Source organism: Centroberyx affinis, unplaced genomic scaffold (genome assembly GCF_046629955.1).
Source record: "Centroberyx affinis isolate AG114_WGS23_722 - 3 ecotype Tasmania unplaced genomic scaffold, CSIRO-AGI_Caff_v1 ptg001157l_1, whole genome shotgun sequence".
In the NCBI taxonomy this organism is placed as follows: domain Eukaryota; kingdom Metazoa; phylum Chordata; class Actinopteri; order Beryciformes; family Berycidae; genus Centroberyx; species Centroberyx affinis.
In genome coordinates, this window is record NW_027279689.1 from 51,755 (window position 1) to 75,224 (window position 23,470).

General features: G+C 41.0%; 3 protein-coding genes and 2 non-coding genes across 5 annotated transcripts; 3 read left to right on the top strand and 2 right to left on the bottom strand.

Annotated features, from left to right (window-relative positions):
- Positions 1-439: 439 nt before the first annotated feature.
- On the bottom strand, positions 440-1,361 carry LOC139648089 (thymosin beta-b). Its single transcript, XM_071524155.1, has 3 exons — positions 1,349-1,361; positions 840-955; positions 440-493 (listed from the first exon to the last, which is right to left on the bottom strand). Exons 2-3 carry the CDS (start codon positions 937-939, stop codon positions 468-470), a joined length of 126 nt encoding a protein of 41 aa, XP_071380256.1. The 5' UTR covers positions 940-955; positions 1,349-1,361; the 3' UTR covers positions 440-467.
- A 5,740-nt stretch (positions 1,362-7,101) lies between these two features.
- On the top strand, positions 7,102-10,969 carry LOC139648088 (mitochondrial nicotinamide adenine dinucleotide transporter SLC25A51-like). The gene is made up of 5 exons (XM_071524154.1): positions 7,102-7,116; positions 7,770-8,009; positions 8,657-8,799; positions 9,741-9,823; positions 10,169-10,969. The coding sequence occupies exons 1-5, from the start codon at positions 7,102-7,104 to the stop codon at positions 10,681-10,683; spliced, it is 996 nt and encodes a 331-aa protein (XP_071380255.1). The 3' UTR covers positions 10,684-10,969.
- Positions 10,970-14,564: 3,595 nt separating this feature from the next.
- Positions 14,565-14,638, top strand: trnai-aau (transfer RNA isoleucine (anticodon AAU)). The gene has a single exon. It is a non-coding gene; the product is annotated as a tRNA-Ile (tRNA).
- Positions 14,639-15,031: 393 nt separating this feature from the next.
- On the top strand, positions 15,032-15,103 carry trnaq-cug (transfer RNA glutamine (anticodon CUG)). Its single transcript has one exon. It is a non-coding gene; the product is annotated as a tRNA-Gln (tRNA).
- Positions 15,104-15,534: 431 nt separating this feature from the next.
- exosc9 (exosome component 9) lies at positions 15,535-22,941 on the bottom strand. Its single transcript, XM_071524156.1, has 12 exons — positions 22,802-22,941; positions 22,243-22,337; positions 21,478-21,597; positions 21,022-21,124; positions 20,760-20,897; positions 19,928-20,010; positions 18,763-18,895; positions 18,552-18,640; positions 17,835-17,981; positions 16,917-17,110; positions 16,498-16,579; positions 15,535-16,312 (listed from the first exon to the last, which is right to left on the bottom strand). The coding sequence occupies exons 1-12, from the start codon at positions 22,865-22,867 to the stop codon at positions 16,249-16,251; spliced, it is 1,314 nt and encodes a 437-aa protein (XP_071380257.1). The 5' UTR covers positions 22,868-22,941; the 3' UTR covers positions 15,535-16,248.
- Between the last annotated feature and the right edge of the window lie 529 nt (positions 22,942-23,470).

The window sequence follows — 23,470 nt, forward strand, 5'->3', positions numbered from 1 at the left end:
ACCACTCAAGCGCTTTACAACAATGCCTACATTCACACACCGATGGCGGCAAGCTACCACGCAGGGTGCTGGCTCAACCATCGGGAGCAATTTGGGGTTCAGCATCTTGCCGAGCAAACATAACAGTATCTTAATACTCTGAAGTAAGCACAGAAATACCAAAGACATCCAGTGCAGCCCAAGGACACTTCGACATGCGGAGTGGAGGAGCCGGGGATCGCACCACCGACCTCCTGAGCCACAGCCGCCCCATGTGATTAGAGCAAATAACCTGCAGGCTTTCACAAAACATAAGCTGTCCATTCATGTTAGATAATTGAAGGACCAAAAAAAAAAAAAAAAAAAAAAGATCCACACCATCCCATTTTCCATTTGTTTTATTCAGTCACAATTCCTCAGGTGGACAGTAAACACCAAGTGGATAAATCATCTTAAGGTGCCGAGTATGGAGGCTCAGATGCCCAGGACTACCCTTCCTTCTCCTGTTCAATAGCTGTGGAGAAAGAGATTGAATTTTCTACAGCAAACATATCAAATCTTAATACTCTGAAGTAAGCACAGAAATACCAAAGACATCCAGTGCAGCTTTCTGCAGCACAAGGGAGATCAAGGTGTGGCACCAATTTTACAGATCATGTTTGCAAGAGCTGTTTGCTTACAAGTAAAACAAACTGAAATGCAAATGATCTCGTGTGACCAGTTTCCTTGGTCTAGGTTAGTCACCTAGAAGAGACTTCTGCTTGGGGCTTGACAGTATGTTGGGTGTGTCTAAATGTGCAGAGGAGCTCTAGAAAAGACACCAGACTACAGCCGACTGGCAGGCCTAGTTTGATACTCACTCTCCTTGGTGGGCAGAGTGTTCTTCTCCTGCGTGTCAGTCTTCTTCAGCTTGGCCTTGTCAAACCGAGAGACCTCACTGACATCTGGCTTGTCGGACATTGTTCACTGCACAATTCTGAAAGAGGACAGGGCATACCGCCATAAAACAGTCCAAATTTCAAACAAAGGAGGTTCAAATAAGGACTTCTTACCCAGCATACTTCAAAAGACAACTATAGTTACAGGCCAAGGAAGGCGCACAGCCAAAAACCACCTCAGCAGATACTAACTCTTTTCTCTGGCATTGTATATTTCTGTTGTCTGGTATTCAAGGTAAGAAATCCATTCAAGTAATGCCTTGAGCTTAGGGCCTTTCATTTCTAAGCTGGCCATAATTGTACTGGGCTTTTTTTATTTGAAAAGGCTGGTTTGACTTTGTGAAAGAAACAGCTCATACAGGCACTTGATAACAAATCACAGCCCATTACAAAAACACAAGTTTTCACTAAAAGAAAAAAAACAACTTTACCTTTCACTGTAGCAGACAACACTTCAACAGCCAGTCGTCCAGGGGAAGGAATGGACCATCCTCTTCATACCTCTTTCACTCTATTTATAACAGGTGGATGCAATCAACACCTCTAATTATCAGAGAGAGGAGCTGCCTTTTCAAAGTAAGGGATTAATTGTATTCACCTAATTGGTAGCAGTTAGAAAACTGATAGCTCACACAACATTCAAATTCCATCTGGGCACAGTCAAGATGAGTAAAGAAGGGGTTGAAAAGAACACAAACAAAATAAAGAAAACAAAGGGAAAAAATATAATTGAAATGTCAAGTTTTGTCAAGTCTTTGTTGTAATTTTAATTTGCTACAAATTCCTCTCACCTACCTTCCAACGCTGCTTCATACTAAAAGGGTTTATTTTGAAAATACTGACCGGATGTCCTATTTTTTTATTCTTGCTAGCTTGATGTCGAAGTGAACTGTCCGCCAAGAAGAGTCGTCAAGGCAAATGAAAAACTGTCTAACAATAAATGACAACCAAAAGCGTCCAGCCGCTGGAGGGTAAAGCCCGTATTAAACTACTGATACTCAGATAGGCATGAAGTTACATGAATTTAGTAATGTGTGATGATGCAGACTGCGTTTGTTTTGGTGTAAGTCGGGCGTGGCTCGTGCGTGCTGCTGTCCTGCAGGTGTTTCTTTCCGTTATATGAGACCAGACAGACTGGCATACTGAAATATTATAGTACCGTGTTGAAAAAAAGCCTTCTGCATGGTAGTGTTGAGTTAGCGTCAGAGCTAACGTTGTTGCTGCGCTTGAAGTGATTTAATGCTAATTCATGTTTGGGTCACACCCATTATTATTGGGGTAAATTTAACTTATTTTTGGGGGGGTTAGCTAGCTCGTAAGGACCTAAGCTCCGTAAGGACCAGAAACCTAGAGAGCGTGGTATGAGCAGCCCACTTTACTCTCCTCATTCTTTCCCTTTCTGTCTCCCCCTCTTTTTCAAATTTCAATTCCTCAGTTTCCTTAGGTGAATTGCAGTTGACCCCAACCCATTCTAGGCATGCAGTCCTTTTGCATAGCCTCAACCCAGATCCACTCTCCTAGTGATGTTGGCTGGCAGTTCGCTGGCCTTCAGCAGCTGGTCTGAGATGTCACACACCCCTGAGTCATTTGAGAAGTGACATCCTACTCTGCAGTAAAACTTCAGTCCAGGTATCCCGTCCCACACCAGCCCTGCTTAGCCACAATTAGCTTGAACGTCTGTCAGTGAAGTGCCATGGTGTTTACTAGAAGACTGGGTATCACTGTCATGGTGCAGTTATCCAGTGGCCAGGGGCGGACTTAGTGATTTGGGGGCCCTGGGCAAAGGCAAGCACGGGGGCCACCTAAATCCTAACCCACTCCCTTTTTAATCCATCCTTTCTATATATTACCTTAAAGTTGGGGCTGGGAAAAGTATGCATGCATGGGCTACTGATGCAATGGCAAGGAAAATGAGCTTAAGGTCAAGTGGCAAAATCACACTAGAAGTGGCTAGACTGTGACCATGACTCAAGATCAAAATAGTTTATTGTAACAAAAAGAGGGGTGTTTTTCAATAAGCACATTTCTTTCATGTTGGTTACAAATAAGTTTACATTAGTTATATCCTTTTCTTTTGTGTCCCTGCTAGCGGCTATGAGTTGCTTTGTTGCCAGCAATAATAATAATAATAATAATAACTAGAAGGTCACTCGGAGAGCGCAGACCTTCGCCAAGGTTCGTGCTGTTATTGCTTGTTCGTGAGTTGGATCCGGAACCGCTCCAAAATTTAATGGGTTCTTCCTTCGCCCATGCTACACCCTTCCACAAAGTTTCATGAAAATCGGGCCAGTAGTTTTTCCATAATCCTGCTAACAGACAAACAAACGGCACCGAAAACATAACCTCCTTGGCAGAGGTAATAACTTTATTTGTATAGCACTTTTCTAAAAACAGTGTTTACAAAGTGCTTTATATACAATAAAACCCAAAAGCAGCAATAATAGAAAATAGGAATAAAAGGTAATATATGAGGTAAACAGGTACAACTAAAAACACACAAACAAACAGAGATGTGTTGGGCTGCCCGAATAAGACTATTTCAGTTTTGCTTTCATTTAACTGAAGAAAGTTTTGTGACATTCAACACTTAATGTCCTTGAGAGTATTAAAGCAGTTGGGATCATTATGTCTTAAGGGTAGATATAACTGTGTGTCGGCAGCATAGCTGTGAAAGGAAACATTATGCTTACGAATTATATGACCAAGTGGAAGCATGTAGAGGGAGAAGAGTATGGGGCCAAGAATTGAGCCCTGTGGAACCCCACAGGTGATGTCTGCTGTGGTTGACGATGACTTGCCTATTGTGACAGAGAAAGTCCTATTAGATAAATAGGATTTAAGCCAACTCAGTGCTAAGTCTGAGATACCTACCCACTGTTCAAGGCGCTCAATTAAAATAGCATGATCTACAGTGTCAAAAGCTGCACTCAGGTCTAGAAGGATTAAGACTGAGGGGGCCGGAGATAAAGATATCCTTTCCACTGGACTTTAGTGTGTTAAAAAAAAGATAAAAATCCTGTTTCAATAGTTCAGATGTTCAATGTTTAGTCCCAGGCGAGGGAGGAAGAGGGGGCCCGGGGCAGACTGGAGTTTAGTAGGCCAACAGCCTCATATATGAAGATTGCCTTCCTCCGTTTAGTCCTAGCTGCAGGTCAGATGATTGATGATGATTTTGGAGCAGGTGTTCACATTATAACGCTGTGGAAAAGTGTTGTGGCGAGGAGGTGGCATCACTCTTGGGAGGGGAGTGAAATCCTGCTGGCTCGAAGTGTGGAAGACCTCCGGAGTGTCGGATCACGGCCTCCTTCAGCATCTTACAGCGGGAAGAGGAGGTCATTGCCCGGGGAGGGGGCCACTTATTTGGCTTTCCCACGGTGGAATGTAGAGCCGCTCCATCGATCCTAGCCACCTGTGGTGAAGAAGCAGCAGTGTCAGCAGGTGCCATTGCAAGGGAGGGGTCCAAGTCAGGTGGGATTGTGACCGCAGGGGCATCAGCCTGGTGAACCAGAGCCTCATCATACAGAATCGCATAGTGGTTCGAGAGATTTAAGCGAGGTGGTGGGGCAGCCCTGACCAGATCTCTCTTTCCGCTGCGGGCCACCACCTCTGCCCAGGACGACTGATGGTTGGGTGTTGAGCAGGAGGAAGGTCGTGGACAAGTGGAAGGGTCCCACAGGACTGTGTTGTGGACGGCTGAGCTGAGGGTAGCAATCCGTTTCGACTGCCCAGAACCCACGTCCATAAAGCTGGACAGAAATGAGTCTTTCTTCTGTAATGAAGCAGTGCACAGTCCTCACAGGGCATAGTTGAAGTTCACTTTGTTCAGCTTGGCCACAGGCTAAAGGTGAGCCAATAGTCAAGCAAATAGCCGGGGTGGCTTGGCTATCGAGCTGGCAGAATATAGTCCAATAAAAAGAAAACCCAATTGGGAAGTCTTGTAAAACCAATGGAGCTGTGATAAAATAGTGTTAAACCAATAAAACTGCTAAAATCGATTTCAATGGATTAAAATGTTAAGAAATGTAATGTAGAGCCGGCTGACAGGGCTAAAAACAAAACACGGTGGCCGCCATGATGCTGTAAGTCTGAGGAAGAGCTACTTGCTCATCAGTTCTTTATTAAAGGCCCCATGAAATGGCATCTGCACTTCACTGATTTGATGTATTTCCAGTTGAAACATGATGCTGGGGAAGGAATTTGTTGGTTAGAGTTTTTACTTACGCCTCCTAATGACATTTACAACGAAGGTATTGTCAACCCTACGCCATTGAAAAGCTGTAGGGTTGACATACAGCCAACATCCACATACTAGTAAAGCTGTCATAATGACGACATAATGTATGCATTGAGTGATAGAATGACAGTTGGATCTTACCCACATTGTCGAACAGTATCCCTGTGTGTCATTTAATACACTGAGTTGGCAGCCATCACCTTTGTTTTGAACCATTGTTTGGGTAGCAGGAGCAAGTCAGGACCGGTGTGGGTTGCAGGGCTCTCTGCTTTGTCCAGTACTTTTCCACTGACCGAGCTACTGGGATGTGTGTGTGTGTGTGTGTGTGTGTGTGTGTGTCTGCATGTGTGCATGTGTGTTCGTGTTTGTGTGAGTCTGTGTGAAGAGAACACAACTGCACTCGCTGTACTTTATCAGTTTGAAAAAAAAAAAACCAAAAAACAGCAACCTTTTGTCCTGAACTCTTGGGGTGGCAGAGATTAAAAAGAGAGGATTACAAAGTCACACAGCAATTTATGAAGAATTAGTCAGTCCTTCATAGCAGGTAGTCATGTGTATCGTTAATTGTTAAGAGGCCAACATTTCCAATTCAAAGTGTGCTTGATATCGCTCCCATGATCTCTCTCCTCTCTAGGTGTGAAACAGAGGCGTAGCTACATGATTATGGCTCCCACAATGCCATGTATTGAGGCAATAGATTCAAAACGTCCATAGATCACTCATCTCTTGGTTTACAGACTAACTGAGGTGTAGATTTAATTAGTTCAATAAGATTTAGAGTTTGTTTTTCTGTGGTGGTGAATGTGTACACTCCACCTGTAAGGAAACATGAGGAGCTCTGAGTTTGCAACATAGGCTGCTTGCTCCTAAAGAAATGTGTTATGCTACTCCTCCTCTACACACAACCATATATGTCTGCACATACATAAGACACACACTCACATAAGTAAGTTATGTAATGGTAGAGTCTGGAGATATTTGCTAAGGCTATATTAGGCCTGATAAGAGGCTGCCTGGCATGCCAGGGCAAGAAAACCACCGAGGGTGTCTCCTGTGGACATGTACACATAGGACATGATGGATATTTATCAAACAGATTTATCAGACAAAACAGTATTTTAGAGTATACAATGTTAATATTTGTTGCTGTTTTAGATCATTTCAGGGTTGTGTGAAGCTGGAGTATTTAAAACCAAAAACAAAAAAACAATATTTAATGCTTCTTGTGTCACTGAAGTAATGACAATCAAATGAGACTATAATAGCCAACCAATGTTGCAGTAGAAAGTTTGTCAATACTCGCCTCAGTAGCTTATACAAGACTGAGAAACTTCAGTGCTTGAAAAATATGATGCTGGACTGAAATATGAAATATCAACAACAATGCAATAAATACAGATAAAAAAACCAAGTCAATTACAAAATTAAGAATGAAAATATCAAAATTATAAAATGATGATTGCATGTATACGTACAAAATACAGTGCCAGTCGCCCCCTCTAAAGGAGATGGTGGCCTGGATCATGTATGTGATAGAGCCTCTCATCCCGACTCTGGCACCTCTAACATACAGTTTCTTTGCTGCGCACTGTTCTGTGGTTTGTTCTGCAGCTCTTCTCTCTTTAGATGCATATCGTAAGCACACTACTTCCTTGGCTGCTGCATCTGTTTGTGAGGTCCTGAGGTTGTTTTTTGTGCCACTATGTCCTGAAACTCTGCCAGTTGTCACTGTGTCCCTGCACAAATGTCACCTACACGTTCCTGCACATTTACTGCACTTGGTGAGAGTGTGATTGATTCTGTTTAGTTGACATTGTGAATGTTAAAGAAGGCACGGTGATTACCATAATTGGTGTCATGTACAAAGTAATGTGGACTTGGTCTGTGCATGAGGATGAATGTGGTCTTAGCTTAGCCTGCTTCCTCTATGAATATGACAAGGCATTAGTTATGGCCCTAGATGTGGTAAATGTAAAAAAAAGAGTTGTCCGTTATCTTCCTCTCCTATCTCATGGTGTTGAATTGAAGGTTTTCGAATGGGGAAGTGAGTTGTTGATGTTGTTTTTGTTTCTATTCATCTCCAGACAAAGGGACAATCCCCTTTCAACTGGTTCTCTGTAGCAAAACTGTGTGTGTGCATGTGTGTGTGTGTGGCTGTGTGCACGCACAAGCACCTGCATGTATACACTAATGCAGAACTTGATACGCTTTTTTAAAAAAAGTCTCTCAGATGTTGAAGATGTCTGAAGAGACAATAATCATCATCATCATAACAATAATAAAATAATACAACTATACATTTCTGAATAGCAGTGCTTCTAAAAACTAAAATCTATTTGTGTAACACATTAAAAGATTCAAAGTAATGTTAGAAAAGGAACAAAACAAACAAATCAACTAAAGGGATGACATGCACTACTGACTCTGCAGAACAGACACTGTATCTGGATGCTGGCTAATGTTAGGCAACTCGTCTATATTCTATTTCCGGTGGCAACACTGTGGTGATTTCATGTGGTTGTAGGGGAAATGTGTGAGGTGCTATTGACATGCAGCAGCATACTTGCACACTGGTATGACAAGACAGTAAACATCACTTTCCCCTCCTCTCCCTTCAGGACAGGAGCAGGTACAGTAGGGGGCGCTTCCTCGGTCCGGGACGTGCCTCCTGTAGCAGTGTGACCTCCTTTATCTCAGGCAGCTTCATGGCCCCGGGGTCGCAGCAGACTGAGGAGGAAGGAGGAGGTGAAGGAAGTAGAAGGGCACTCCTCCCTAATGTGGACCACAGAAAAAAGCACTACATCTGTGGCTCCTGCGCCGCCTTCACCAACATATTCATCACCTTCCCCATATACAAGGTAAAGGAGCTCAGTTGATTTACTTTTTGAACACATAGCTTGTCTACTTACTGTTGTTGTATAGAGTGCTTGTTTGTATAATCTTAACTCCCTGCATGTGACCTTGTACTGTTTTAATTTGCACAATGTTGCATATATTGCAGTCAGGTTTTAACTCCATGTATTAATGGTTTTACCGTCAACAGCAGCTGACGTGGAAGTGGACTGCCTTGTTTGAACTGCCGAATGTGATAGGTGTTTGTTTGGATCAGCTGATGATCAGCTGATGTGGCACGCATGACTTACCTGTCCTGCCCGAACTAATGTAATGCTTCATTAAGCCTCACTCTGTTTATTTACGGATTAGTTCTTCTTAATTTTGTATCTTTGTTTAAACTGAGAAATCTAGGACTAAGATTCTCTTCTATCTATACATCAGAGATTGTTGATGATGATGACTAGAGGTAAAGCCTGACGATAGAAATGTTTCATAAAAGTGACAGAAATACAGGTTGAGAATTTGATCCTGAGATTTCTATGCACATTTTCATGACAGTGATTATGAAAATCCATTTAGATGCAAGTGGTTGACCCTCCCTCTATCTGTCCATCCATCCATCTCTCCATTCATCCGTCCATCCATCGTCCATCCACCTTCTTCCTTCCAGGTGCTGTTTCGTCAGCAGTTGTTCGGGGTCTGTGCGTCGGAGGGGCTGCGTCAGCTGCAGTCAGAAGGCCTCAGGAACCTGTACAGGGGCCTGCTGCCTCCCCTGCTACAGAAAACCACGACTGTAGCCATCATGTTTGGCCTGTAAGTGACTAGACACATGTGCATGACAGGTCTTTACAGAGACATATTACAGCATTTGGGCTACAGTATGATTTGAAGGTGTTAATGTTGTCATTTCCATCTAGTATGATCATATCTTTCCACACTGCATGCTACAGAATACAGCATGGTTAGTAGAGACAAATCTGTAGATACTACAGGAACAGTTTTCAGACATAGGACATTTCAGGATATTTTTAAGCAATATTTATTTTATGGAAGATAAAAAGGTTTTTTGCACTCCAGCCTTTATTTATTTGTCTGTGGAGCAGTCAACTTCTGTGTTATATAGGGTGTTTGTGGGTCACAGGTGAAACCATTCACATCATATCCTCATCAAATGGGTTCACATCACTATTAGTAATATGCATACTGGAAATCATATTAGTTAAAGTATAAATCAATGTACATTTTCAGTAGGCATCAAAGATCTAGAGGGTATATACAACAACCCATTCAACCTGGTTTTGAATACAATTTGAAACATGGACAAAACACTGGCCATTGATCTGATCACAGCTGCCAACCTACAAATAAACAAAAGGGCATTGAAAAAATGTTGTGCTCTTCTCTGTTTAGGAATAGATATTCGGTTCCAGTTACACACTGGGGTTCAGCGATGTAATCCAGGTACAACAGGAATTTGGCCTTTGCTCCCTTTTATCGTATAACTTGTGTGGAATTATCAGACAAATACTTGTCCTTGTGTATATGGCACAGCCTATTTCTGTTGTTTTCCCATGTCTCTTGAACAGATACATTACCTTGGAGAACAGGGAAACAAACAACTCATTTGTTTTAGTATGAAACTATGCAGTTTGCATTCCTAACATGGACTTGCCAGCCATGCCAGTTTGTTGTTGCCTGGGTTTTTTCCATGAGAGCAAATCTGTCTTGTAATAGATTTTATGGCCTCATCCTAGATATGAAGACTTCTCTCGTCTCCTGCCACGCCCCAAAGGAGCGCCCGAGCTGCTGACACGCAGTGTTGCTGCAATCCTGGCAGGTAACAGGTTTACATTAAATGATAAATAATTACTGGAGCACACTGGTACTCTTGCTAGTTCAGTTTATGTTGAAATAATAGGCAGTTATTTCCACAAGTTAAGTAGCAAGAATATCAGTGTGTGTGTGTGTAATTTCTTTTATGATTTAATGACGTATTTATAGTCTGACAACCTGGAATACATATAGGACTGTGGGCTGTTTCGTAAACAAAAGTAACAGGTTTCCCTGAGATGGTAAAATATGTTGTCCATTACTAGGTAAAATACTTAAGCTCAAGAAAAACATTATCATTCAATGTCAAATTCATTGTCCCTGAACTAAAAACATATTATTTTTCTAAAAGGCACAGCTGAAGCTGTCCTCACTCCCTTTGAGCGGGTGCAGACGCTGCTTCAGGACCCCAGGCACCACAGCCGCTTCCACAACACCGCCCACACCTTCAGCTTCCTGCTGCGCTCAGAGCATGGCGTGTGGGAGTGCTACCGTGGCTTGGTTCCCATTCTGCTCCGCAACGGCCCCAGCAACGCCCTGTTCTTTGCCCTGCGGGGCCCTCTGAAGGAGCTCCTCCCAGAGGCCCAGGGCCATGCCACGCACCTCCTCAATGATTTCATCTGCGGCGGGCTGCTGGGAACCTTCCTGGGCGCCATGTTCTACCCGCTCAATGTGATCAAGTCCCACGCCCAAGCCCAAGTCGGAGGCAGGTTCCTAACCGTCCGGGAGGTCCTAGCCGGCATTTTGAAAGAGCGTGAGGGGAGGGTGGCGCTGCTGTACCGCGGGGTGCACCTCAACTATCACAGGTCGATTCTCTCATGGGGGATTATTAATGCCACTTATGAGCTGCTGCTGAAAGTGCTGTGAAGGGGAGGAGAAGGCAGTGTGGGGAAACAGCGAGTACACTCCTTCCCTCCCCAGGACAATGTAAGAATGAAATGTACGGCACGCTTCTGATGCAATGAGAGTACGGCCCTAATCCTCAAAACAGTAAATAACTGTGAATGTCCACAAGGGTGTAAATTCGCACGCAAAGTTTATTTGAATGCGGATAGGTAAATATGGAGAGGTGAGTGTTGAAAATTTGCAAGCGTAGTGGCGAGGAGGGAGGCGTCGAAACTAGAGCTTAAGTCAACTTTATGGAAATTTCAGGCGTCTGGATCAAGCAGTGACAAACAGAATTACAGGTTTGATTGTTTGATTGATGTCTGCTCGTAAAACATCCCCATCCAACCAACACCTGTGTCACCACAAAAACAAATAAATCATAATGGAGGAGAAATTAATCCATCTCCAGTTTTCTTATTATCTATGATACATCTCTTTTTGAGCACGGGGACAAATTCAAACGTGCAGAAAGTCTCGAAAATTGTGGATGGTGGGTGAAGAGAAATTTACTTGCATGCTTTTATAGTCTTAACATTCAATCGGTATTTATTCAGTAGGCAACTCTACTATGAGAGCAAAACCTGCGACCCACTTCCACACTCACAAGACAGCCGATATCTTCAATCGTAGCGTTGTAAAGTGTCATCTAGAGGACATTCACTTCTGTCTAAACTGTGAATGAGGGATTGACATGATGTACCTTTGACTCCCAGCCTCACCACCACCATCATCACCACCACCACCACAAAAGTTCCTTTTAGGATAAGGGAGTTGGGGAAAAAACATGTTGGCTGCAGTCTCTCTGTTTCTCCCTCTCTGAGTAACGCTTTGCTGCCAAAATTCATTATATCCACTACAAAGATAAGATCAGCGCCAGAACTTTTCAGTAAACACCTTTACTACCATCAGGGATTTTGTTTGGATTAAACATATCATCATAAATGCACACCCACAAGATTAGGCATGTCAAGTGCTGCTTAAATGACTGACATATTTTGTTGTCATGCAGCTGTGATGTGCCAAGTATGAGGCAATCTCTTCTCCTGAAAAAAAACATTTCTTAGAATCAGTCTGTTACATAAGTGCAAAAGCTTACAATGCCTGGAGTTATTACTTATCAAACAGGCCACACGGGTGAAGGCACAATCTCTTCAAAATGTTCAAAATGTTCTTTGTGTTTGGGATGAAAACCTTGAAAACGAATGACTGCACATTTCTCAGCCGCTCCTCCAGGCAGACGCTTTGAATTTATTCCTGGATGTGATCGCAGGCCTTTCCCACCTTGCCTCAAAACACATTTTATTTTATGTCTTTATTTATTCATTCATTTGATAGAGACAATGGAAATGAACACAGTGCCACTTCAACTGGTTACAAACAAGTTGATGCAACTGATGTTCTGCGTAGAGAGATTGCTAGTTTCCAACTCCTGTCCCTAGTTAGGCTTGTCTTGAAAAGAGAAAAAAGGAAGAAAATATCAAGGTTACATGCAGTTATGAAGCATAATTTAAAGAAGGAGAAATGGAAAGACCAACAAATAACAATAAAATAAGCAAGTCATTAATAGTGAGATGATTAAAAATGCATACAGCTACGATTTTGCTTCAGCCAGCATTTAACATGCGCACACACAATCTCTATTTCCATCTCCTGCACTTAATTCATATGCATGCTCAATCATTGTACTGTATATTGTACTGTAGTGTATAGTATTGTATGGTACCACACTAATACGGTTGCATTCCACAAGTGTGAATGGGCCTTAAGAGGAAAAACATTGATGTCATTCAAGCTGTCGATTCACAGAGACATTTGGAAATAACTTTTCTACCTCTGTCTTCCTTAACTGGTACAGCTTACTGGTGTCACTTATCACTTAATGCAGTGGTTCGCAACGTGGGGTCCAGGGACCACCAGGGGTCCTTGAGGGGGTTCCTCGGGGTCCCCAGCAAATTGATAACTGTTAAACTTAAGCATTATTTCATTTACAAGAAGTTAACACAATTAGAGAATGTAGAAGAATGACTATTTTAGCTTCAGTATTATCTCTCTACGTACAATAGGAATTCTGATCAAAATCATATCTAACAATAAAGATATTCTCAGATTTGGGTCCGAGAGACAAAAATCTCATCAAATGGGAGTCTGTGGCTCTAATGTGTAGTAAATTAGGGGTCCTTGATGTGAAAAAGGTTGAGAATCACTGACTTAATGATATTGTCTATATAGGAATTAAAGGGTATCATACTGTTGCATTCATGATATTGTTGCTTTAGATAAGAGCGTGAGCTAAAACGTTATTTTTCTACTTGAATGCCTTGCTTTTCTTGGGAACAAACATACTATAAAGCACAGCCACAGAAAGCTAAAACCTCAGTGTATAGCCTATCTATCTTTGGAGAAAAAAATAAGCTATCACACATCTATAAAACATCATGCCGTCTTTTAAACAAACACTTAAGTTGTGCATGTTCTTTAGAAGTCCTGTTCACCCTAACACATCAGTGTGTGTGTGATCGGGTGTGTACATGTTTGATCTGTCAAGTGATCTTCATGCCATTGTGTTCATACAGAAAAGGATGTAAAAGACTGATAAACGGGTTGTGGGAGAATGCTTAGTACATCGTGACTCATTGCAGCATAAGAGGTCAGCAAGTTTGTGAAAGTTTGCTTTGTGCTCAGCCAATGAAAATGAACGTTATACACACAACATTAATATTAATAGTGTAAACACTTGTGCTGCATCTGCATTCCAACTTGTAATCATTATTTAATGTCAGTTGTGTGCTTTGTGTGAACACGAGACATGACATGAGACGCATGTGAGTGATTTATCAGTCTAGATATTTTTTACTTCCTCTAAACATTTGCTGTGTGATCAGTTGATAATGTTCTGTTGAAATTCTTAAGGCTTTATCATCATCAGTTTCATGTGTTGGTTTCCCAAATGGATGTCCTATTTATTTATTTATAATTAGCAGTTATATCAGCTACTGCTCAAATATGCACTGCAATCTTTATGTGATTAAAAAATACTGCCAAACAGAAAAGAAAATAGGAGAACTCGCCCTAAAAATGAATACACTCCTTTATTCCATAATACTCAACCCAAACAATGTGTTTGGAGAAGGCCACCTGTGTGCTAGAAAAGCTAGAAACCAAAGAACCAATTAAAACTCTAATGTGTGATGTCATCAAGTGACACCTATTGATAATGAATGGGAGATTGGATTTGTGGGTATGTAGGAAGTCCTTGAACATAAAAGGGCTTTATTTCATTCAATGGTAACAAATCTAATGGCTGCATGATATTGTTTACAAAGTGTCCAGGATCGATACCTTTCACGATAACGCATATAAACGTCTGCAGCTCAGAAAATTGTGAAAAGTGATTTGTTTCGTTTCACTCTGATCAAAATGTGTTCGTCTGCCTTTCCGTGTAGGCTATATGTAGTGTGTATGAGAGAAGAAGAGATGGAGATTTACCACACTGAACTCATAAGGACCGCTAAATAGTTTATGTGTTGAGCCGTAGACGCCCCTTTGGGTAAGATTTTATCCCGGGGAGCCGCGTCTGAGATTAAGATTGTTATAGTTAGATGTGATTTAGTGGAGAAGTTATAGTATAGGAGGAGAGATAACAATGGATCAGAGGAGACATGGTCATTTTCATATTCTGTTCTCTCATTGGTCTGACTGCCAGTAAATAAAACACGATTTAACCATTCCTCGTTTCAACTGAATCCTCTGGATTCCGCGCAATGGCCTTTTTTGGACTACTAGATTTCAATAAATGTATACAGTGGTCCTCCGATGATCGTTATTTATGTATATTAATATGAAACTCGGAGGTAGCATGTGGCCGGTTAGCTCAGTTGGTTAGAGCGTGGTGCTAATAACGCCAAGGTCGCGGGTTCGATCCCCGTACTGGCCATCGCCAGCTTTTCTTTCTATTGAAACTGAGTTTGTATGTGTTTGATTTGTATGTTTGTTAGTATGTGAACGGTTAGAATTTGTCACACGTGCGGCGTTCTACAGCGGGCGCGCATTAGCAAATATGCTAACGGTACAGAATTTAGTTAGCTGCTGTCATTTCAGAAAATTAGCTTTAGACGCACATTTAGTTGTGTGATGTTGAATCAAAGCGTTATGCAATTCTGTCGTTCCTCGTAGAGCTACGAAAAGTCAACAAATAAACCAATAAAAACAACGAACAGGTCATCATTGTATGTTATCCTTTTCGCATTTAGATACCTATCAAATACAGGACCACGTCAGGTGAGTAGATATTTTATGAACCATGATATCTGTCGGAAGTGCCAGTTGGGGTTCCATGGTGTAATGGTTAGCACTCTGGACTCTGAATCCAGCGATCCGAGTTCAAATCTCGGTGGAACCTGAGGTTTTGTCCTTCCTTGCTAAACAATCACGGTTGAAGAAAATGTGATAATTTGACCTCTGATCCGATTCTCTTTTTGCTTTCCACAGGGAGACCAACGCACAAACTACAGAACAGCACTGACCAAGGTGGCAGGGATACAATGTCTTGCTCAAGGACACTTCAGCAGGGCAGAAGACCCTCCATAACAATCTGACTAGATCCAAAGGCCTTCATTTCAACAGCCATTCCAGCCACACAGTGTGCCTCCTCAAGTATAATAGGAAAACCCAACAGAATTAATTTCTACAATATACCTGCCTGCTTTATTTTCAGTTAAATGTCTGATTTAAACCGACCCCACTAAAGAACCCCTTACAAACCGTACACACTTTTTTTTTCCTAATTCAAACAATAAAAAGGTCACTTTTGTTGAAAAAGATTTTAATTGGAATTGTATTCACAATGTGCTTTATAAAAAACTGTAAATCAACACCACAGATCAAACTTTGTTTCCTTGCAAGAGAAGAAAATATATAAATATATTTTTCTTAACAGATACAAGATGAGTCACATTCTTGTCATGGTCTCTTTTCTCTAGTCTGAAAACCAACCAACTGAAATGTGGTAGGCTGTTACACACAGTTCCGGACAACAGTGAGCAATATAGATGTTGGTATTTTTAGAAACTTTTCTATACTGATATTGGTTCTGATGACAGTCCTAAAACAGTACTTTTTAATACTTTTCTTTGTTAAAAGTAAGCAGATCACATTATGCAGTGAATCATTTTCTATATAACTTCTGCACACACCATCTGTTTCTAAACAGAATCAGACCAACTGAGTCTGTTGATTTAAATGGCTAGAAACAAGAAGAAAACTTGAACTCTCATGGCGAGAATCCAACATATTGAAGCGTTTTGATCAATTTGATACCTAAAGCAGTTGTGGTACCAGATAATATTGTTTTTCTTCCTATACCCAGCTCTGGAGAGCAGGAACCATTTTAGCCCGGGCAGGTAAACCTACCATGAGGAGAACTGGGAGGAATCTCTGCCACTGCTACAAATATACAGATTTAATAAGGCTTTTTACATTGAAGACCTCTATCAGGAGTCGAGGCCCCAGGCTCTTGGATGGCTGTGACCTCAAATGCCTCCATCTTCATTTTTTTGTTTTTTTCTTGGATTTTGCTGCCCCCTTTTGGTGGGAACTGGATCCTGTGTTTCTGAGAGCCAGAAAGAAGACAATTTCTATTAAAAAAAACACAAACTATCTGATCTATGTATAAAATGAGCACCATATCTCTTCTGTTACCAACAACCATCTTATGATTATATGAAACATTTGTTTAACTGTTATTTTAATTTATTTTATTGAACCTTTATTGTTGTTGGCAACCAAGGCACTTACTTGGCCGCTGTGTCTGGAGTTTCTGGATTCAGTATGACCACTTCCTCCTCCTCGCTGTCAGATATCACAACCACATCTCCCACTACAGCAAAACAAATCCCAAAATGACGTGCACAGTTTCATCTGAGAGTTCATTCAAAACAAAATCAAATATAATGTGGCCTACACACACAGATTAATCCCTCATCCTAAAAACAATTCACTCATTTCTGAAACCAAGACATGTTGTACCGAGGCAGGGTGAAAAGCTATGTACGATTTAAATATGTTTGGCCCATCAGCCTGTTTGATATTGGTCTACTTATGTGAATTTGGTTAAATAAATTTTTTACGTTTGTCTTGAGGCTCTTTTCTTTGCCAGGAAAAAGAGATGGAACTACCTGGATAAGTAAAGATTACATGACATAAAAATAAATTACCTCTTCTGCTCTCTTCCTTCCCATGTTGTCCCTGTCCCATCTTTGTCACTTGTTCTTCCTCTTCGTCATCATCGTCATCTTCCTCCTCCTCCTCTTCTTCTTCTTCTTCGTCTTCCTCCTCCAATCCCCAGGTGTTCTGCAGCCCCTCCCCCACCTGACCCACGCCTGGGGCGGGCAGCACCGGGGACGGCACCCTGGTACGAACAGTTAAGGTCCAAAAAACACAAGGAAGGGAGAAAACACAAGACTCACATACCGGTGGCGAGAGGGAGCGAGTAACCACAAAGGTTTCTTCTCACTGCAAGAGTCTAGAGCTGCAACGATTAATCAATTAGTTGTAAACTATTAAATTAATCGCCAACTATTTTAATAATCGATTAATCGGTTTGAGTAATCTTTTAAGAAAAATAAGTCAAAATTCTCTGATTCCAGCTTCTTAAATGTGAATATTTTCTGGTTTCTTTACTCCTCTATGACAGCAAACTGAATATCTTTGGGTTGTGGACAAAACAAGACATTTGAGGACGTCATCTTGGGCTTTGGGAAACACTGATCCACATTTTTCACCATTTTCTGACATTTTATAGACCAAACAACTAATCGATTAATCGAGAAAATAATCGACAGATTAATCGACAACGAAAATAATCGTTAGTTGCAGCCCTACAAGAGTCCCATGTCTCTTGCTGCTATTTTTGCTTTGTTTTATATCAGATAGTGTGTATCTTTGTATTGCTGTATGCTAATTGGTGGAAAGAGCACTGGGTTATTGTTATGTGACTAGGGATGGGACGATATATCGAAATTCAATAGGGCAATACAAAAATGTGACTATATATCCCTTTCCTATGTGTGACAAGACATATTTCTTGTTCATGCTTGCCGATGCTCTTCTGGTTCAGGCTCAGTGTAGGATACGTTTGAGGCGGGGCTTCGGTTCTCTGGACAATGTCATTGGCTCTTTCTGTGACATCTGCCATCTCGACTGGAGTCTCATCCATTTTCAGCACTGTGATTCGCTCCTGAGGCATCGACTCTGCAAAGCCACACCTGCCACCCTCCTTCCTGGAAAGTTAAAACACATAAATGACAGAATAAGGGACAGGACAGAACAGTATATAAAATGGGGCAAATATCTTATGTATATTTACAGCGAAAAATGATAATATGGGGGAACTGCATTGCATTTGCTAATTTTAGCACTAGATTCGTATTGAGATGATACAATGTTTTGTCTATGTATCCTGTGCAGAACTTTGACATGAAAAATGCTGCATTACTGTATTGATCTCAGATGTGAACGAGAGAGAACTTATTTTATCGGCATTTTATTTTTTTTATTTTTTTGTTTTAACCTTTTTGAATGCCACTCCCCCCGTTTTTTCATTTATATCCCTCATTATTATTTGTCAATTTGTTTGTACATGTTATATAGTTTGAAAATTCAATAAAATATCAATCATAAAAAAAAACAAAAAAACATAAATGATCAAGCAAAAAGACACACTACTGCTGCTATAAATAAATTAAACCTTTTATCTCTCATAATGACAACATTGGGGCTTACACTAGTGCCATATATCTCCACTTCCACAGCTCAAGACTTACATATAGCAATGTGATGCAACGACCCACCTGGCTTTCTTGTCATTCTCCAAGGCTTTGGTGATCAGATCTGTGATTTCCGACACTTTAACACTGGCAATCTTACTGCATCTGAGAACCTTCAACACCACAGATACACATTTCATCAGTCAAAAACGACTTCCTCTCCCTTTTTCCCCTCTTGAGAATATGTGTTTTAACTCCCATGGAAGGGCAGCAACACCTGTCAGTGTCAGTTCACCTGTTCTTTCAGCAGCATGATGCCCCCGCTGGACTGGATGGAGCAGATTTCCCTGTGTTTGTTCATGGCGATCATCAGCAAGCCGTCCATCACGCGCTCCTCCCGCTCACACGGATCCACCAGCAGATAAGTTCTGCAGAGCGAGAAGAAGACAGGATATGAGGAGGGAGACTGCTGCGGGAAGTGAGCGTCGGCTACGCATATGAACCGTCAGTTCATTAGATGCTGCCACTGATATGGAATCAATCTTATCTGTGCTTGTCGCTTTCGAATAAAACCAATAAAATGAATACGCCAAAAAGGACGAGAGGGGAGAGCTGGGGCGTAGGGACAGATGGAAATAAATATTAAATGTATATATGTATATATTGGAGTATGATGCATATTGTACAGAATTCTTATTTCTCTTATTTCTATATTATTATTATTTTTATTCTCATTGTTATATATTGTAGTATAATGCACATATTTTACATATTTCTTACTTTCGTATTTCTATTTTTCTTATAATTTCTTATAATTTCTCTATGCTTGTATATATTCACTTCTACAATGTGAGCAGCTGCAATGTAACCCAATTTCCCCTCGGGGATCAATAAAGTATTTCTGATTCTGATTCTGATTCTGATTCTGAAAAGGGGCAGAGAGGAGAGGAGGAGAGCTCAGAGGGAGAAAAGAAAAAGGGAGTGAAGAGAAGGACAGTAGAGAGCAAAAAGGAGGCTCATTTATGGTGACTGAACAGTGAATGCATGTATAGTCTAACTAACATCTGTCTTGCGCTGTCCCTTTGCACCATGTCAGATTCTGCTGTACCATGTCACAGCATGTACTGTGTTACTATCAACATTTTCAATTTGTCTCTGCACTAGTGACATTCAAATAATAATCTGCCACTTTTTCATATAAATAAATAATATTTTTTTCTATTCTCTATTGCCAATTGATACCATAGTGATTCAACCGATAGCCAGTTCATGAGAACACCTATGAGGGCATCTGCCGCAAAGGAAATGATGTGTTTTATGTTGCAACAGCGGTGGTTTGTTTGGAATAAATGTAAGAAGGTAGAAGAAATATAAGAAGCCGGAGTCTACACCGAGTGTCTTTATTATGACAGTATGTTGGGCCAGTGCCTACACTGTGTGTTGATTTAGATTGGCCTTACCCCTGTTGGAAGAAGGAGAAGCTGACACAGATAGGCATGTGGTAGATACTCAGAGGAATAGGGTCTCTCTCCTCTGGACTGTACTGAGGGAGCACAGGAGCAAATACGCCGTTACAACCGGGGCAAAGTGTTACATAAACATGTGTGTTATAAAATTAACAGTTTTGGCACAAGCTACAAATCTGTGGTGCAACACAGATGAACTGTGAGGTCATCGCTTCAGTCTTGACCATTAAAAAACATGTGAAAAACATTCCCATTCAAATAAAACAGTGTTCATGAATTAGCCAGTGGTCATCTGTAGCGAACCATGAAAATTACATCAGCTTATATCAGCTTTAAGGACTTCAAATCTACAGTCACAAAATTCAAATGACAAAGCAATTTTATACTTTGATTAGAGCTGCAACGATTAATCGATTAATCGATTAGTTGTCAAATATTAAATTAATCGCCAACTATTTTGATAATCGATTAATCGGTTTGAGTAATCTTTTAAGAAAAATAAGTCAAAATTCTCTTATTCCAGCTTCTTAAATGTGAATATTTTCTGGTTTGTTCACTCCTCTATGACAGTAAACTGAATATCTTTGGGTTGTGGACAAAACAGGATATTTGAGGACGTCATCTTGGGCTTTGGGAAACACTGATCCACATTTTTCACCATTTTCTGACATTTTATAGACCAAACAACTAATCGATTAATCGAGAAAATAATCGACAGATTAATCGACAATGAAAATAATTGTTAGTTGCAGCCCTAACTTTGATGCATTTCCTAGTAGCCTGAGGGAAACAGAAACGCTGCCTGTTGTGGCTGCTGCCGACTCACCACAGTGACTTCATCTCCTTGGATACCGACGTCAGGCCGTCTGAAGTGGCACAGAGCGGTGATAGCGGCTATACTGGCTGCATCCATCAGGTTTCCATCATGATTCAACGTGTGAACATCCACTCTGACCTGCCATACCTGCACACAGACAGACACACAGCTACATCATCAACATTATGACTGGCAGGATAAGTTGATATGCTTCCTTTCTCTTTCTGTCTCTCTTGTGGAGTGTGTGTGTGTGTGTGTGTGTGTATTTTACCTTTTCTCCAGACGCCACACACAGCGACTCTGTATCAATGCACTTGGAGTTCCTCAAGCATCTCTCCAGCTGTCTGTTTAGCTTCACTAATAACTCAGACTGCCTGTAGAGAAAGACAACCCACAGCCGCATTACACACTGCTTTCCGTGCCCAACAGACAACAAACTAAACATGCCAGGCCTAGTCTTACTTATAAGCTTGTGCTGAAATATCCTGTATGTGGCTGAACTCCATCATAGAAACAAATGGTCTATTATGTGCAGTAGGTTGTAAACAGTATTCACCTTCAAGAGAATAAGATAAGAAGAAATGACAGAAAAGAGACACTCAATGCTTAACCATACCAGACTTACATGAGTCTGACATGGTGAAACACAAGACATAATCAGTATGATGAGTAAGCAGTAGTAAATAAACCGAAAACACAGGATAGTCTTATGCGGTTTTTTTCCCACCTGCCCAGTTCAAATGCTGGTGAGGCCATGGGAGACAGCTCTATGTTGAAGAACATGATTCCTTCATTTGGCCGGTTCTCTTTGGGAGCCACCAGCTCACAGGACACCTGGGCCATGACCCTGGACAGAGGAACAGACTGATACTTTACCATCTTAACATGACAATAGCACAGTACTGAGGAAAAAATATAACATTTATGCCACAATTTGATGCTATTGCATACGACAGTGATTCTCAAACTTTTTCATATCAAGGACCCCAAATGTAGTACATATTAGGGCCACGGACCCCCATTTGACGAGATTTTGTCTCTCGGACCCAAATCTGAGAATATTTTTATTGTTAGACATGATTTTGTCCGTGAATGAATTGCATATGAATTCCATGACTATCTGTATTTCAGGTAGAGAGATAACAGTGAAACTAAGATCAAAATAATCATTCTTCTACATTCTCTCATTGTGTTAACTTGGAATAAAATAAAATTATGGTGAGTTTAACTATTCAGCAATTTGCTGGGGACCCTCTGGAACCCCCTCAGGGACCCCTGGTGGTCCCCGGACCCCACATTGAGAACCACTGGTAAAAGATGTGCTCAGTTCAAACCTAATGAAACATTTTCTCTGATGTGCAATGTGTATTTACAGACTAGCCCACAGATTCTGCACAACATCAAAATGCCTCGTTTCAGAAGCTGTTTCATCCCTTCAAGGTTTCCAGGGATAAAATCCAAAGGGTTTAAAACATCTGGCTCAGAAGTTCACCTGGTCTTCCCCAGATCCACAAAGCAGCATCCATAGTCAGTACCAAACGTGATCTTTATGTTTCTGTAGTCATAGGTCTGCCGTCCATCCAGACGCTGTAGGGAAAGTACAGGTGAAATGTAAAACTCCCCATTAAAACAGAATTTTCTTTCTCTGAGATCTTGGAGATAAACAAATTCTCCCCAAAAGCCAGAATCCATGAACTTAAGTCTCAAGTAAACCTCTCTGAAGCTTTGCCATTTACAATATATTGGAGGCTAACTTCATTTACTATAATGTGGGTTTGAGTTTTAACAACCAGATAAAAACAAGGGTGCTGTCACATTGTGCCCAAAGTCAGTCTTCCATTCATTGTACAGAGACAGATTACTTATTCTGGGTTTATTATACAAATGTAGACTAAACCGTCCAATATACTGTTTTTTGCTTCTGTGAATATAAGAACACCGACAACATCATGTCAGTGCTGCTGTTAGGAAGCAGAGTCCCTAGCAAATTAGCAGAGTAAAACAAGTCAATAGACAAAACTAGACACAAGGTCCATGTTCAGCAACTATACCTTTTTCTCTTCGATAGCTTTAAGCAAGAAATCCCGCTCACAGTTAGACAACGGCGTATCCCTCATTCTGTAAATTGCGTGTCTTACGTGATATATAAATTATTTAATTCTCAACTATACCGCAACTATACCACAAGCATGTGGCCACCATTAATGTTTTGTGAACTCCACCCCGGAAGAACATAACATATTCCACAGTAAAATATTTTTTCTCCATACGTATCGCTTACAATACTTGGCAAAAGTTTGATGATAACATATGTTTGTGTATTTATTATCAACTAGAACTTCTTACTGTGGGCGTACAGCATTTCTGAGAGTATAAGTATAATACCTCTTGAATCCAGTTTACGAAAAAGAAGCTTTTATTTTGAAATGTGGAAACACAGCGGCATTCTGATGCCTTCAAATTCTCCCCGTAATCTTGTTTTACCGATAAATTCGTAAATACGTCTTGTATCTCATTCCAGTGATTTTGGTCGGAAATAATTACAAAATGGACCCTGTAACAAATGACGTTTTTGGTGGCTGTTATTGCATTTATGGAAATCAAGCCGATTTCCCATTTCCTTTCGTATTTACCACTTTGCTAGGTCGTTCATGTCATGACCCCTCAACTGCTAATTGTTAGAATTTTGACAGCACGGGAAGGCAGCATTCGCGCTCTGC

Excerpts from the sequence above, each read along its gene's own strand:
- LOC139648088 (XM_071524154.1), top strand. Across the intron at positions 8,010-8,656 it reads TCACCTTCCCCATATACAAG|GTGCTGTTTCGTCAGCAGTT; the intron begins GTAAAGGAGCTC and ends TCTTCCTTCCAG. Across the intron at positions 8,800-9,740 it reads GTAGCCATCATGTTTGGCCT|ATATGAAGACTTCTCTCGTC; the intron begins GTAAGTGACTAG and ends GCCTCATCCTAG.
- LOC139648089 (XM_071524155.1), bottom strand. The coding sequence starts at position 939 with ATGTCCGACAAGCCAGATGTCAGTGAGGTCTCTCGGTTTGACAAGGCC. Across the intron at positions 494-839 it reads CACTCTGCCCACCAAGGAGA|CTATTGAACAGGAGAAGGAA; the intron begins GTGAGTATCAAA and ends CTTTCTCCACAG.
- exosc9 (XM_071524156.1), bottom strand. The coding sequence starts at position 22,867 with ATGAGGGATACGCCGTTGTCTAACTGTGAGCGGGATTTCTTGCTTAAA. Across the intron at positions 22,338-22,801 it reads AAGCTATCGAAGAGAAAAAG|CGTCTGGATGGACGGCAGAC; the intron begins GTATAGTTGCTG and ends CTTTCCCTACAG. Across the intron at positions 21,598-22,242 it reads GTGGATCTGGGGAAGACCAG|GGTCATGGCCCAGGTGTCCT; the intron begins GTGAACTTCTGA and ends TCCTCTGTCCAG.